The 16091-nt window shown below is 44.0% G+C and overlaps 1 protein-coding gene and 2 non-coding genes across 3 annotated transcripts; 1 reads left to right on the top strand and 2 right to left on the bottom strand.

Moving 5' to 3' along the window:
* Nucleotides 1–1262: 1262 nt before the first annotated feature.
* On the bottom strand, nucleotides 1263–5637 carry RNASE12 (ribonuclease A family member 12 (inactive)). The gene is made up of 2 exons (XM_024761324.1): nucleotides 5288–5637; nucleotides 1263–1863 (listed from the first exon to the last, which is right to left on the bottom strand). Exons 1-2 carry the CDS (start codon nucleotides 5635–5637, stop codon nucleotides 1263–1265), a joined length of 951 nt encoding a protein of 316 aa, XP_024617092.1.
* Nucleotides 5638–13854: 8217 nt separating this feature from the next.
* On the bottom strand, nucleotides 13855–13926 carry TRNAP-AGG (transfer RNA proline (anticodon AGG)). The gene has a single exon. It is a non-coding gene; the product is annotated as a tRNA-Pro (tRNA).
* Nucleotides 13927–14839: 913 nt separating this feature from the next.
* Nucleotides 14840–14921, top strand: TRNAL-AAG (transfer RNA leucine (anticodon AAG)). Its single transcript has one exon. It is a non-coding gene; the product is annotated as a tRNA-Leu (tRNA).
* The last annotated feature ends 1170 nt before the right edge of the window (nucleotides 14922–16091 follow it).

A 16091-nucleotide genomic window follows, 5' to 3' on the forward strand; every position in this document is an offset into this window, starting at 1 on the left:
TCTGTTCCTTCTGAGGATATAAAGAGGAAATAGATTGAACCCCGAGGGTCTTGATCCCTCCCTCGGAAATCCTTATCCATTTCTTTCTAGTCTTTAAGGGAAATGGTTTCTGACCAGTCAGGCATCTTCTGATCTCCTTTTCCCTTTCAGCAAGGCACAGAGGCATCTGCTGAATAGGAGCAGGTACAGCTTAAGTTATACACATCGTCCTTAAAGAGGACCTTAAGAGGTGACCCCAACCGCCTCTACACCTAGGATAAAGTCTGGGATTAGTGTGAGATGAATGAGGTACTCGCTGCACGTACAAAATGTTAAGGGCCCAATAATCAAGATAAATAATATTTTATTGCAATATTTAAAAATAAATTGAACGTATATGACACAAATGAACCTATCTACGAAACAGAAACAGACTCACAGACATAGAGAACAGACTTGTGGTTGCCAAGGGAGAAGGAGATGAGGGAGGGATGACTGGGAGTTTGGGGTTAGCAGATGCAAACTATTATATATAGAATGGATAAACAACAAGGCCCTATTGTATAGCACAGGGAACTATATTCAATAGCCTGTGATAAACCACAACGGAAAAGAATATAAAAAAAGTATATGTATATGTATAATTGAATCACTTTGCTGTACAGCAGAAATTAACACAACATTGTAAATCAACTATACTTCCAAATAATAAATAAATTTAATGCAAAATAATCCCTGATGAACAATTATCAAAATTTTAACCGCAAAAAATAATTTTTTTTTTTAAATAACAGGGTCTGACCCTGCATTGGTACAACTTGTGTACCCCACCTCATCCTAAATCCAACCCTGTCAGAATGGGTCTTGATTTAAAATTCAGATATTTTGTTCATCAGGGATTTTTGCATTAATTTTGATTTTTAAACATTTATTTCTCTATATTGCTCAGGGGGTTTTGGTGCTCCTTCAATTTTGCATGTGAAGTGAGTCCCTCACCTTACTTAATCCCAGTCCTGTCCTGTGTAGGATTCACTCTTGGCTCTCATCAAATGAAAAAGGACAAGGAATTAAAACACATGCAGAGTTTATGGTTTAATTCGGTAGATTTTTTTTTTATTAAAGCAGAATAAAAAGATCCCAGCTCACCAATACTGAAAGGATAAATGCATTTCACTCAAGGCATGACCCCATGTCCACAATTCAGGTGTGCCTCAGGGAGAACCAGCATCAGTGCCTCTGCGAGAGGAGACGAGAGGGCGGCCGGCTCAGATGCTGGTCTCAGGTTATTCATCGTATCTCTGGATATTAACTGGCCCCATGTCATCACAAGTGACGACAATAAACCCCTCTGTGGGGGAAATGTGGTAGCAGGCAGGATATCTGGTGCCTTCAATGAGCTTGCAGACTGTCATTTTGAACTTGGTCTCACTCTGGAAGCAGGGAAGGGTGGAATGGTTTTGGCAAGCCACCTTCCTGAGAGAATTGCAAACACTGTTGATATTTCGAGGCCTCTCATGGACGAAGACATGCTCCTTTTTGCAGGTGTTGTTGGCTTCCTTGATGAGTCTTTGTATGATCGTGTGGTTGCAGTACCTTACAGGAACGTCACTCTGAGGGTAGTCCACATGCAACTGGTCTAAGGTTGCCGCCATTACTTCCTCATCCAGCTCATTTTCCCAGAATAGAAGCAGCAGGAAAAGTATCACCATTAGTATTACCAGGGGTATGAGGTCCTTCACATCTTTTGCTCTAACTCCTATAGAGTAAGAGGAGACAGAAAATATCAGAGGGTAATCATATTCCTCCAGCACCATCCCCTGACTTTGCTCCCCTAGCCTTTGATATTTTATTTCCTTCTCTCTGTTAGTGAAAATCCTGCTAACCCTGCAAGGTCCAGCTGGAGGTCCAGCTCCCCAAGAAAGCCGTTTCTGACCATTTCAGCTCTCGGAGTTTGGTACTGAACTGTTCTCTAATTTTTCCTGTTGTATTGTGTTTGTTGGCCTCCACAGCTCCTTGACAGTCAGTATCTCATCTCCTATTTCTCCTGAATCCATCAGAATGTTTAACACAGAGCAGAACATACAGAAGGTATTAAAAGTACGCTTGTCTGATTGTTTTATTCCTATTGCTGAATGACTTTCTTTCCCATAATTGTTTTAACCTTGATCCCACCAAAGTCAATATGCTTTTAGCGATTTCTATTAATCCGTTCTTCCCAATTCCTTCCTAATCTCTCCCTCTGTCAATCCTACTTGGTTCTGTGTTAGATCCTCTCACCTTTCCTTTTTGCTGTAACTCTCACAGGTAACATATCCTTGTGATCATGGATCCAAGAAAGTCCTTTGTGTCTCACTGTTCCCAGACAATAACTGGTAGGGTGCCATCTGTGTGTGGGGAGGCCAAGGGGGAAAAAGCAGAAAGGGAGGAGCCTGTAGGAGGGGAGTGTGCTTGGCTGCCAGTGGGAAGAGAAGTTACTTTCAGAGGGACAGTTGGGTAAGGCAGGTCCTGAATGTGCCCTCACTAAACAAGCGTTGACATTTCAAAACATGTATTATAGTCCTGAAGTGTGCCAGATGCAGTACTGTTTATTTTCCAAATTTTCATCAGTCCTTACTACAAACCTGTGAAGTAGCTGTTATCTCCATTTCATTAATGAAGAAATGAGTTGCAGAAAGTTTCAGGTAGAGATGTGAGATGGCAAGAGTAATAAAAATCTCACTTTCTCAATGCTTAACCCTTGAACTCCAGTTTCAGCAAGTTTCATTCCCACGTGGTGTCCAGGACAGGGCAGAAACAATTCCCTGACATTAACATTAGTCTTGATAAAGCCCCGGAATCCTGGCAAGTATGGTAATGATTTCCAAACTCTGCTGAACATTGGAATCTCCAAGGCATTTTTTAATGCCACCTTGAGGCATTCTGCTTTAATTAGTGTTGGGTAAGACCTGGAGTTGAGATTATTAAAAGCTTTCCCAGTGATTCTAATATGCATCAAGATTTGAGAACCACTGAATAACAATATACTTGGGAGACCTACATGGAAAATTAGTAGATGAGGGCTTGGTAAAAGATAGTGAGTGGCTCAAGGTATTGAAACAATAGAATCCTTTTTGTTGCCAACATCTCCCAGTCTTTGATATAGGCATGGAAAAAATGGACTTAATTGTACTATTTCTTGCTCTGAAATGATTTCTTTTTTGGAAAGACAGCTACATAGCCTCCTTTGTATGTATCTGTGTCTTTCTAATTGTCAACTAGAAAGCTATTTGGGGGTTAAAACTTGTCTGGGAAAGACAGAGAATCCTAGAAAAGACTTCAAAGAATGTGTCTCTTTGTATGCAACAAAAACAAAAGCATAATTCAAGACCATGAAAGTGAACAAGCAGGAGGTTATTATTTACTTTCCAAAAACTTTCATTCTGGTTGTCCTTTCACAATTCAAACTGCTCTGTTATGGATATGTGTTGCAAAAATGCCACAACGGTGTAAGTACATAGTTATTAACTGTTGACAAATTTTTCAATTAACAGATTTTGATTTGCACACCATCTTGCAAAAACATTTCCATTGTATAAAAAGAACTCTTTCTACATATTGTAACATGTTCAATATTTCCTTCCAGGACTTCCAAGCAACCAAATTACAGATGTTATACTAAGTTTACAGGCAAGGAATCAACCCTTGTTACAAAATTTATCCTCAACTGAGGCAACTCGACCTACCTCTACATTTCAGAGTTTTACCCTCCTGAAATAGAGTTGAGACTGGTTTCAAATGTTTAATAGTGCTGGCAGCCTTGGAGAAAACATTTGTAATGCCTAAAACCAACTAAGGATTAACATCTGGAGATAAGGAATTCCTCCATATCAACAATAAAATGACACAAAAACTCCAGAGGAGAAAAGATTGTCAAAAGTTATAAAAAGTCAATTTCAGAAGAGGAAGATGAACAATGCTTAACTTCGTTAGTAATCAGATAAATGGAAATTAACATAACCAAAAGATATCGATTTATAACCATTGGATTATCAACAATTAGAAAATCTAATATTAAGTGCTGGAAAATATGCTACTGGGCAGGAGAATTGGTGTAGTCATATTGGAAACTAATCTGGAAGTATTTGGCAAAATTATAAATGGGTATAATCTGAGACTTTGTAAGCCTGTCCCGGGCATAGACTTCAACATAGTTCTTCCAGATGGAGTATGTGCAGGGATGTTCATCATGGCATAACTGGTGGCAGAAAAGAGCTAAAGGTAACTGAAATGTCCCTCATGAAGGGGATGGACAGGTAAACATGTGTTACATACATAAAATAAAATAGTATAAAACAGCTTCAAATAATGCACTAGCTTTACAAATAGCAACAGGCTATTTGGTGTGGTGTGAAAAAAAGAAACAATGAAAATCATTTCCAGTTGATTTAAATTGAAAACACGCATGCTTCAAAATAATACAAAAAATTTTCCAAGGACATACAATATTTAAGTAAGATGGAAGAACGTGGATTAAATACTCTAAGACAGATGCCCATGAGGATGAGAGAAATAGAAGCAGGGATAAGGAATAAAAAGGGAAAATAATAAAATGGAATAAAACAAAAGAGAGGCCTAGCATGGGCCATAAACAGGATATGATCAGCTCAATTCTGCGCACCTGAAGAGGGAAGGGAGGAAAGAAGAAAAGAGGGAAAGAAGGAAAGAAGGGGATGGAGGGGAAAGAGGAGGAAGAGGTGGAGAAGGGGAGGAAGAAACTGGGCCTATTATCAGATGACAGCATTTGACCTAAAGTTCCCACCACCCTCCCTTTGCTAAGCCTCAAGTCACCCTCAGGAGACTGCAGGAGGCAGGTAGCGGCTGGAGACAAATATTCGTGCCAGGATGTAAAACAACATGAGTAATTCCCCTCACCACTCATTTTGTCAAATTAATAAGCTCTCCTCCAGGACTGCTAGAAACCCACCCAGCTCCAGTATTGTCTGAGACTAGGCAACGGCTTAAAGGGACCGCAAAGGAAGCGAACACTCACTCTGGATGCCTTCAGCTGCCACGTGTGATGTTCAACCGTGTTGAGGCCACCAGTGGAGAGAACACATGAAGGGAGAGAAATTCTCAAAGAGCTCCGGCTGCTTCAGTGCCTTCAGAAAACTGTGGAGGTTATTCTGTCCTACAGAGGTGGTTGGCTACCCTTGCAAGACTTCTACGGTTGCCCCATGCCATGCTCACCTTAAAGTCACACAGCAGATTGTAGTTTCCCCAAAATGGCCACAAAATATTTTCTATCCCACAGTCTCTTCCAGAGCCTTACCACTCCCTTAGCAAGAGGTGGAGTCTCTGTCCTTTCCTGAGAACCTGGGTGCGCCTCTGTCTGCTCCCACTTACACAGCACGGCATGACCTCTGAGCCGTGGTCACACAGCTTCCACTGGGCTGTGGTTCTCCTAGGACGTTGTCTCTGGGGGTCGCGTAGAAAGAAGTCTGACTGTGTCGAGGCCACATAGGGAGAGGCCACAGAGAGACAGAGATGCCCAGAATGCTCCACGTGTTTCAGCTCCCTGTGAATAAAACCACATGCGAGGCCTCGAGCAAGAACTGCCCAGTTGAGCTCAACCTCCAGATTCAGGAGCAAATGAGTGTTGTTATCGTTTTCGGCCACCATTTGGGGGTGATCTGTAAAGCAGCCATAGACAAACAGACTAGAGGGCTCACCACTGTGACAAATCTCCCCAAGCAAATCCAATTCCACCGAGTTTTAGCAAATAATAGATACCACTGAAGTTTTCTTGGTTATAGAGTACAGGTTGTCTCGCAAACAAGACAAAACTAGTTTTTAAAATCTCCATCTGCGGTAAAACCCCCCAAGTTCCTTTTTAACTCCCCCATCTTTCTCCATCTCTGCCCTGAGAGCCTCCATTCTCCATGGTGCCAGCTCCTCTGTGTCTCCTGGATTCCACCTGCCCCTCTGTGCCCCCTACCTTCCAATCAATCGCCCTGTGACCAAAGAAAGACCCTTCCTGAGCATCGATTCACTTAAAAACTGAGTGAAGTATTGTAAGTAACAAATATTTTGCTACCCAGCAGGTATAGATCTTATTCTACAAACTCGGGCAAGAAAATTGGCATCACCTTATTGCTTCTATATCAAATTAAAACTACTTCTAGGTCTTTTGCCCTACTAATCTGGGGAGAAGGTCAACTTGGTCATTATTACAGTTTCCCTTTCCTCCCAGGGACCCAGGGGGATCTGGAAGGATACTGTCCTTGCTCCTTCCCACTATGGAACCTGTATGAGGCAACATCACTAACTGGGGGACAAACATTCTAGTTAGTTTCCCTTATAAAAACTCCTCGAGTACAGGGTTCAGATTCAGGATCTTGATTCATGGTTGTACTAAGACTTGGTTTCCTCAGTACTGACTATATGGGATTTTTGTCACTACTGTAAGGAACTTTTATCATTCACATGCTATTCCATTCAACGCATATTTATTGAACACCTACTTATGCCAGACACTATTCTAGACACTTGGGACACATCAGTGAAAAGACAAAGATCCCTATCCCCCAACTGACTCTAAATCAATCCCTGAATATGAAAGTTGATAATTAAAATATAAGAATTGCACAGATATTCTGCCTAGCCCATAGGAACTATATTTCAGGGTAACCAAAGAGCTTTCATGTGGTAAGGGAAAGTTCTTCTTTACAGAAGAATAATAACTAATAGATATGAATAGAATGATAAAAAATTTTAAAGTCGCCATTATATAATCATTTATGAAATTATTAAGTCAGGCAAAAATTATTTGGTAGGTCGTAAAACCATTAGGAGAGAGGCTTATGGGAAACTTTGCAATGGAAGAGCTGGATGCCACCACCTAGGTATTCAGAGAAGTGAAAAGCTAGTTATTATGTGCCTTTTAATATGATGCCATAGGAAGTACACAGCATTGTTCAAGAAGTATCCTTGCCAAACAATTGAATCTAAATTAATTAAGCCCTAGATTTAACTTCCAGTGTATAGGAAATAAAGGAAAATGAGGCACATGTTAAATAATACCTCAAGGAAGCAATAAAACAAATCCAGATGGTGAGACATTCTGCAAGATACCCAACAAGTTTTTCAATTGGTAAGTGGCACGGAAACAAAGAGGGAGAAACTGTTATAGATGAAAAGAATCTTCAGATTTCAAATCTTACTGGAATTTATTATTATTATTATTTTTTGGCGGTATGTGGGCCTCTCACTGTTGTGGCCTCTCACGTTGCGGAGCACAGGCTCCGGACGCGCAGGCTCAGCAGCCATGGCACACGGGCCCAGCCACTCCACGACATGTGGGATCTTCCCAGACCGGGGCCCGAACCCGTGGCCCCTGCAGCGGCAGGCGGGCTCTCAACCACTGCACCACCAGGGAAACCCCCAGCACCACTCTTAAGACAGAAGTTTGGAAGCACCTCTGGGTTGAGATCTGCTCTCCTTCCTCCCTGTTCAGTTTCAATAAGAAGCCCCCCAAACTATCTCCATCTACTACCATTCTTCATCTACACCATTATATAATGGTGTGGACAACAGTCAGAAGATAGATAGCTCAAGCTTCTTTCTAACCTTGGAAGTGGAGCTTGCCCATGAGGAAATTCATGCTGGTTCCCACAAACTCTCAGGCATTCGATGTAAGCCCATGTATCAAGAAATATCTCTGACTGCTGTGCAAAGGGCATGGGACTTTATCCGTTCCTCCAGGAATCCTTCTTTGAATTAACAACCTCCATCTTCTCCTTGAGTCTCCATATGAAGCCTTCCTTCAAGCTTCCTGTACACAACTTAGCATTAGTGATTACTGTGTGGTAATGGCAAAGGGTGTATTTGGCCTCCTGTCCCCTGTGCCAGTGTGTCACTGGAGAGCCAGAACGATGTACTTGCTTGCACTAGCACACTGCCTGGTACTCACGGGAGATCAAAAAAGGGTAAAGGATTTTAGATCTTTTTCTTTTGCCACTAACTAGCTGTGTGATCTTGGGAAAGCCATGTCACTTCTCAGAGTCCCAGTTTCTTTATCTCTAAAATGAAGGTGGTAGAAAAGAATGAAGGAAGAATTTGACTATCTACCTTTCTGCTGTCACAAACGAAGGCTTTGAACTACATTTAAATGACCTCAGTGACTATCCTCTTAAGATGACGATTCTCTGGTTACCACTTCTATTTCCCCCCACCTCCCTCCCTAAATCAAAAACACTAACTATTGCAAAAAAAAAAAAAAAAAAGGCATGAAGCACCCCTGTTCTGGGGGAGTTGATTGGCTACCCTTGGCACCTGCAGAGCTGTTTGCTAGACAAGCTGTTAATAGCAAGAGTCATGCAATACCTTCACAAGGCGCTCTGGGCGCTCTTCCAGCTGCCCTCCCACTACCTCCCTGTCTCTGTCCAGGTGAGGTAGACAGACTGGAGCTTGCATATATCCAAGAACGAGCTGCTCCTGATTTGGGCAGGACATGTCTGAATCAGAGGCTGTCATCAACCTCAGCCTTGCAGGTACAGCCCCAGGCTATTCACACAGGAGGAGGGAGGTCCTGTATTCCCTTGGGGGCAAACCAAGCCTTTTCTGTGTGTGTGTGTGTGTGTGTGTGTGTGTGTGTGATTTTACTTGTATTCCACAAATGACAGCCACCAGGTGATAGGCCAGGGGAGGTCAGGTTGCCGTAACCATATCAAACAGCTGCTTGGTAGGCCCTTCAGTTTCCCACTTCTGAGAATGCTTTGATCATAGCATACCTGGCTTCTTATGTGTGTCCCCAGGCTGAGCCCTCAACAGTTTCCTCTGAATCCTCATCGAGGAAGGAGCATTAACCCAGCTTTCCCCTACAGCACCTCCAAGCACATTCACAGCTGTCCTGCCATTCCCAGCTCTGCTCTCCTCTTGGGGGCCAGTTCCAGCTTCCCTGAAAATCAGATAAGATTCCTTGAAAGCAGATGAATGAATGATGGCTAATAATCACCAAGGCCCTAAAGAACCTAAAGAACCCAGATGCAATAAAAAATAAGTAAACAGGGCTTCCCTGGTGGCGCAGTGGTTGAGAGCCCGCCTGCCGATGCAGGGGACACGGGTTTGTGCCCCGGTCCGGGAAGATCCCACGTGCTGCGGAGCGGCTGGGCCCGTGAGCCATGGCCGCTGAGCCTGCGCGTCCGGAGCCTGTGCTCCGCAGAGGGAGAGGCCACAGCAGTTAGAGGCCCGCGTACCGCAAAAAGAAAAAAAAAAAAAAGCAAACAATCAAAACCAAAAATAAAACCCACCACCAACAAAAAAACACCCTTCCTTTTCAAAAGTCTCCAGCTAGAACAAAATGAGCAGTGGTCTGGGAGTCATGAAAGCGAGGTTCCTATCTTCATACCGACTTTGCCACTAACTAGCTCTGTGACCCTGACCTGCATTCCACGGGCCTCACTGACTTCCTTTGAAGTGGCTCTGGGAGCTGGCAGAGTTGGTGGAATGCACAAGATAAAAACAGAGAACAATTTTAGAGTGGATAACACACATTCGGTCGTAACCTTCCCTGATGCAGGGCTCTGTGCTTGCTTATTAGAAAGCTGAAACGGGGGTCCCCATGGCTTTTTGTGCAAACCCTACTATATCACACTAATCTTTGTAAAACACAAATCTAGTTCTGTGCCTGTGCTCTCCACCCACACACCCACCTAAACGGTGTCAATAGCTTTTCATAAGTCTTTTTTTTTTTCCCATAAGTCTTAAAATAATGACCACAGTCCCTACCGCTGCCTACCAGGCCTTGCAAGGAAGCCTCACCCAAACCACCCTTCCTCTCTCTGTCTATCTCCTTACACTCCCCTTTTCAGTCCCCTGAACTCATCAGGCTTCCTCCCAACTCAAGGTTTTAACACCTAGTTTCCTCATTATGTTCCTTACTCCATTCACCCCTCCCCATTCTACCTGCTTAAATCCTGTGTGTGCCTCCTTTCCTTAGACAAGCCTTCCCAGAAACCCCAGGGGAAGTGAACAGCCTCTGTTTTGCTTGCGTCACACTCTGTACTTTTCCTTTGTGGCCCTGATCACTAGCATAATAAATTAACTGTATTTCTTGGTTTTTGAAAAACTATTTGATTGTTTCATGAGGGCAGAAACCACATCTGTCTGGTTCCCTGAAGTAATCTCTGCTCCAAGCATAGTGCCTGGAATACAACAAATGTTCAACAAATGTTTGCTCAAAAAATACTCTTTAGGGCTTCCCTGGTGGCGCAGTGGTTGAGAGTCTACCTGCCGCGCGTCCGGAGCCTGTGCTCTGCAACGGGAGAGGCCACAACAGTGAGAGGCCCGCGTACAGCAAAAAAAAAAAAAAAAATACCCTTTAAACACTGATTGAATGGAAGAATCCATGAGTAAATGTCCTAAAAGAACTAGATTTTGTTCTTTAACAATAGTATCAAAAAGCTATCCTTTGCAAAACTTAACAATCCTTTTTGATACTTTTGGTGGGACCCTGTAGCACCATATGGACATAAGATCAGAAAGATCAATAAAAGGAAAGAAAAATGTTGATTCACTTCTACCTGAAGACTTTAAATCTGTGATTGTCACTCTTAACTCTCACCTTTAGCTGTTGAAAGCAACTCAAGAGTTTTGCTAGTGGATGCTAGCTCTGTTTTCTGCTTTCCCTCTATAGCCATGGGATGCCATCTACTTTAATAAGTAGTTCAGCTTAATCCCATGAACACCATCTCCCTGGACAATAACACAGCTCTCTCCCCTATAAGTTCCACCTGCCTGTAATACACATGGAAGGATCAGCAAAAAGTAATGAGGTCCCTAGGAATTAATTTTTAATCTGCAAGACCTTAAAGGGAAGACCCGTGGTAATATTTGGTTTGTCCACAAGGGGGCAGATTTCAACTTGCGGTCATAGCTCCTGAGAGCAGCAGAGACACTGCCTATTCACATGTACTTTGTGACCATCAACAGCTTTTCACCCCCTGTTTCATATACTCCTGCCGGCATTCTCTCCACATGTGAGCAATGTCTCCTTAGGACTCATACTCAGAGTGACCCCTCATCACAAAACCTGGTCAAGTGAAGTTGATGAAGTCCTGCTGGGTTATACACCTCCTTCCCTAACCTTTTTCCTCTCCTCTGCAGTCTCCCTTTTATGGACTTTTGTTCCTCATCTTGTTAAGTCACTGGTTTTACATACTTTTACAGAATGGCTAAATGCAACCCTACAGAGTGACCTCAAAACACTGTCTGGTTCAGAATTTGCCCAAAGCCATGGAAGCCTGAAGCAGCCCTGTACTTCAGCATCTCTGCCTGGAGAAAGTTTGCAACAGAAGTCAATGGTGCTGATGCATGACTTACAGCTGCGAGAGCCTACTTTGTGCCTTTCTTTATGTCCAGTTGGGAGAACTTTTCAACCCTTCTGTAAAGCATTCACAGGTCCATACTGTGGCCGAGAAGGAGAGCTGCTAGAGAATATATTTCAGGCATGGCCCTCCCTCAGCCTTTCCCAGAGGGTGGCACACACAGTGGATAACCCATACTGCAAGAGCCCTCTATTCAAGTCCCCAATACCTCCATGCTCCTTATTCCCCTCTGTGTCCAGGATCCGGGATTCCTTTTTGATTTAAAACAGTTCACACAGAGAATTCCCTGACTTCCAGTGGTTAGGACTCTGCTCTGTGGCAATAAATAAATAAATAAGTAAAATAAAACAATTCACACAATTCATTAAACAAATATTTATTGAGTATTTATTAGGTGTTAAGAACTGTTCCAGCCTCTGAACAGGAGGCTTTGGCAGTAAAAACAACAACAACAACAACGATGTCCTGTTCTTGTGGAGCTTCCATTCTCGTGGTTGGGGAGGGAGAATTCAACAAAGCGGGAGCAGCAGCAGAAGTCAGGCGGTGGTACGCGCAAAGAAGAAAATTAAAGTAGAGAAGGGGGAGTAGAGAGCAAAGGGGTGCTATTTCATGCGCAGTGGTCAGAGCCATGCAGATACGAAGCAGATAAGATTCAAAGCAGAGAGAAGAGCACGTGCAAAGTTACTGAGGTGGGAATCTCTGAGGAGTACTAGAGGCTAATGTAGTTAGCTGACAAAGGGAGAGACGGTAGGAGATGAGGTCAAAAAAGTGAGGGGAGTCCAAGAAATGGCGAAGTCATGTAGAGATTTTTAAAGCCATGGCAAGGAGTTTTAATATTATATGAAATGAAATGGAGATGCATCAAAGGATTTTAAGCAGAGCAATGGTCAGCTCTGTCCTAGGCTTTAATAGGACAAGTTCATGTGCCCAATGTTAGCACAAGTTCATGTCCCCAATGCACAGTGAGGCCAGACATACTGAAATGTCGGAGTTTGGAGCAAGAGAAAGGTTTATTGCAGGGCCACGCAAGGAGCCGGCTGGCTCATGCTCTAAAAAATCCGGCTCTCTGAAGGGTTTCGGCAAAGGATTTTTGAAAGCCAGGTGAGGGAGGGTGGTCGCAGGGTCAGCTCATGCACAGTTCTCTGATTGGCTGATGGTGAGGAAACAGAGCGGTGTCACAGGGGTTAACATTATCAGTCCTTAGGCTCCAGGAGGCCTGGGGCTGTGTGCTCATGGTCATCAAGTATTTAACATCTTCCATTTTGCGGGGGGGCGGTTTCACATCTGTAAAACAACTCTGGAAATGTGCATCAAATACTGTTATCTAGGTATTTCAGAGAGGAGGTAAAGCAGAGGATATGGGGGAAGGCCTGTCCTGGGAAGGTCCCATAGGGTCCTACTTGGTTACATCTATGCTATGTTGAGAATAGACACCAGGGCCGACCAGGGAGGCTTGCTAAGGGGCTACTGCACTAGTGCAGGGGAGAGGTCATTGTGCTTTGGATTACAAAGGTGGTGGAGGAGGTGGTGAGAGGTGTTTGGACTCTGGAAATATTCTAAAAGTACAGCCAACATCATCTGTTACAGGACTGACCGAAGGTTATAAGAGGAAGCACTAAAAGATGATTCCAAGATTATTTGTTTCACAGTTTTTCCATATGTCTGAAGAGGTACTAGAAGTTAAATACTCAGGAGAATAATTAAGAGTGAGGTGAAAAATACCTGTGGTTTCTGGGTCTTGTTCATCAGGTGAGTCAGGGCACATCAGACTGAAATAAGATGACCACTGCATACCCAGCAGGTAGGGAGCGAGTAGGGGTGAAGGGCATAACCATGTGGGGACCCCATCCTCAAAGACTCCAATGTAATTGGTTCGGTGTTGGACACCGCAGTGAATGGTTAAATCGTTTTACAGGTTAAGCCTCATCTGCAGGCAGGCTTGAGCGTCCCTGTTGAGAAGTTCACTCCCTGGGTGCTGCGTTACCAGCGACTCCCGTACCCCGACGCACACACCCAAGGGCCCTGGAATGTTAGGCTTGACTGAGGGAGGGAGTCCAGGCTTTCTTTGACGAGACACGTCGTCGCACTTGCTGACCTGCGGAGGTCCCAGCACCCAGTGGGCCCCCAGGCTTACAGTGGAGGAAAATTGAGGGTTATGCGAAGCTGTTAATATAAAATACACCTCCCTAAGTCCTGAAGGAACAATTCCTGGCTAATAACAAAAAAAACTACAAAAGAGAAATGATGGTTGATTTTAGAAATAATGATTTCGTAGAAGAAATACTGTATGAAATATACCTAATAACATGTCATTTATCCTCGTGAATTAATAATACAAGGAGCATTGGTCTAAAGATACATATAAATCTGCAATAGTGGATTATAAACTGGTGTTCATACTGTAATAGTAGCTACATAGGGTGCTTGCTTGATGTGATGGTGTTTAACATCAATAAGTCAGAGGCTTTATGGGAGGTAAGGTAAAGACCAAGACCGCTGGCTAGGAAAAGTAGGGCTCGTCCGGGATTTGAACCCGGGACCTCTCGCACCCTAAGCGAGAATCATACCCCTAGACCAACGAGCCACGCAAGCCAGATTTTCATATCTAAACTTTAGTATGGAAACTTTTTGCCACGTCCATGGTTGTAAACTCTTCTTTTACTAATTGTGGGCATGGATGACACCTAGTGGAGGAACAAATCACTGCACGCTCTCGTCCAAATTTCCGAATGCAGTGCCACACATCTTTTTTAGGAAAAAAGATTCAGGATCAACATTAATTGCGCTGCATATTTTCGCTTCCGAGTGGGCCAAAGATGCTGCGGGAATGATGGCAGGCAATCTCATCAGGGACAGTCACAGGATGAGGGGTGATCCCGTGGCACTGGGGAGGGGAGAGGACCCGCGTTCCCAACAGGGCGTCTCCCTGACCGGTACCGACCTCTCTGCCCGCTGTCGGCCGGAGAGCTGGGCCCAATTCCGGAGACTTCTGGCTTCGGCACATTACTGACCTGTTCCTGGGCTCGGCCAGGCTGGGACGTCTCTGGCCCTGCCTTACATGCTATGGAACTCACCGCCCGGTTGAGCTTCCGCGTTTCCTCCGGGAAGATCCAGGCGCCTTCTCTCCGCAGGACCCCAGACTCAGCATCTCAAGTAGCGAAAGCTCTCGCCGTGTGGCGCCCTCCGTGGAGAGCCCGCCCGAGGCCCGAGAGGACCCCGACTCTCCCGGGTGACCAGCCTAGGTAGGCTCTCCGTACCCGTTAGAGCTAATAAAGGTTGTTGGGTCACTCGAGACTCCCTGCGCTTGTGTAATATGACTCTTTCCATCAATCTCAAGCACTGTGGCTACAAAGAAGAAAGAAAGCACAACAAATCGGGAAGAAAGGGGGAAAAAAGAGATACGAAGAGCCTCCTAAAAAGATAAATATATGAACCATGTGGCGTGAAGGGGAGGAGAGTGGAAGGTACAGGAAATGCTTCGCAAGTGTTTACTGTGGGGTAGCGTGGTCGAGCGGTCTAAGGCGCTGGATTAAGGCTCCAGTCTCTTCGGGGGCGTGGGTTCGAATCCCACCGCTGCCAAGTGGTTTTTGTAACACTCGGGTGTCACAGCCATGATGTGCGCTGGTCCTGCCACTTAAAGACAGAGTTTATTTACTTTCCTCTCTTGTCCAACCGCTTGTCTATACTTGATAGAGAATCTGGGTTTGCAGTTTTGCGACTTCTCATGTTTCTGAGTCTTTCATAAGTCAAAGTTCTTTAATGATAGATATTAACACCATCGTAAGGTCATGATAATGCCTTTGAATCCATGGTTTCCCATTGGTAAGGTGCTAGGACTTTAATATAAACCTGTAAGCTTTGCTTTGCCTTTCTTCACTCAGCCAAAGGGCATATTATGAGCACTTTTATTGTTATTGGCACTGCTCTACTGTTGGGGGGGTACAGAAAAAATGAATAAAACACGATGCCTGCCCGCAAGGGAAGCTCACAAAGCACATTGGAAAAGTAAGCCATACTATTTGAAAACGGTCTCGGAACATTGTAAGACATCATCACGCACAAAACAAAGGCAGTGTAAAGGAAGGCAGTGTAGTGATGTGGTGTGGGTGTGGAAACGCCGGGCTCCGCTGCTGCTGTTAGACCACCAGAGTCCTATCCTCACACTACTAGCTGTGTGGCCTTAGGCAAATTGCTTATCTTCTGCGTGCCTCAGTTTCTTCATGTGTAACGTGGAGATTCCTCATGGAAATGTTATAAAACTTAGTTTGCACATGTAAGGTGCTTAGAACAGTTTGGCAATCAAAAAATGTTAAGTGTTTTCATTGCTTAAACACACCTTTTGCCACAATTCAGCGCACAGGGCTATCTCTTCCTTTTCTCCCATCTGGGTTGAAATTCCACTAAAGATTAGATAATAAAAGATCAAATTGTCCACAGAAAGCTACAGTAAAAATGTAGAAATGTGAAAGTCCTGTAATTATCAATATAGATATGTGTCATTCTGCTACCCACAGATAAGCAGTTTAGTAGTTTTTTATTGAGGAAAAGCCTGAATTGGGTACTTGGGCCAAAGTGGAGAGACGAAGACTGATTTAGGCTCTCCATTTGTATTGTAAACCAAAACCATGGCTCCTGTCCTTTGGGAAGATTCCAATCTGAGTCTACAAAAGCCAAAAACAAATGCTGTTTAATTGTGGCTTCTGGAAGCCAGCAGGTGCACCCAGGAATATGGTAATATTCATTCATTCA

Source organism: Neophocaena asiaeorientalis, unplaced genomic scaffold (genome assembly GCF_003031525.2).
Source record: "Neophocaena asiaeorientalis asiaeorientalis breed wild unplaced genomic scaffold, Neophocaena_asiaeorientalis_V1.1 scaffold95, whole genome shotgun sequence".
Classification (NCBI taxonomy): domain Eukaryota; kingdom Metazoa; phylum Chordata; class Mammalia; order Artiodactyla; family Phocoenidae; genus Neophocaena; species Neophocaena asiaeorientalis.

Coding starts and splice junctions, on each gene's coding strand:
- RNASE12 (XM_024761324.1), bottom strand. CDS start 5,637: ATGGTGGCCGAAAACGATAACAACACTCATTTGCTCCTGAATCTGGAG. Junction 1,864..5,287: donor CACCTCTTGCTAAGGGAGTG/GTAAGGCTCTGG, acceptor TGGACCTTGCAG/GGTTAGCAGGATTTTCACTA.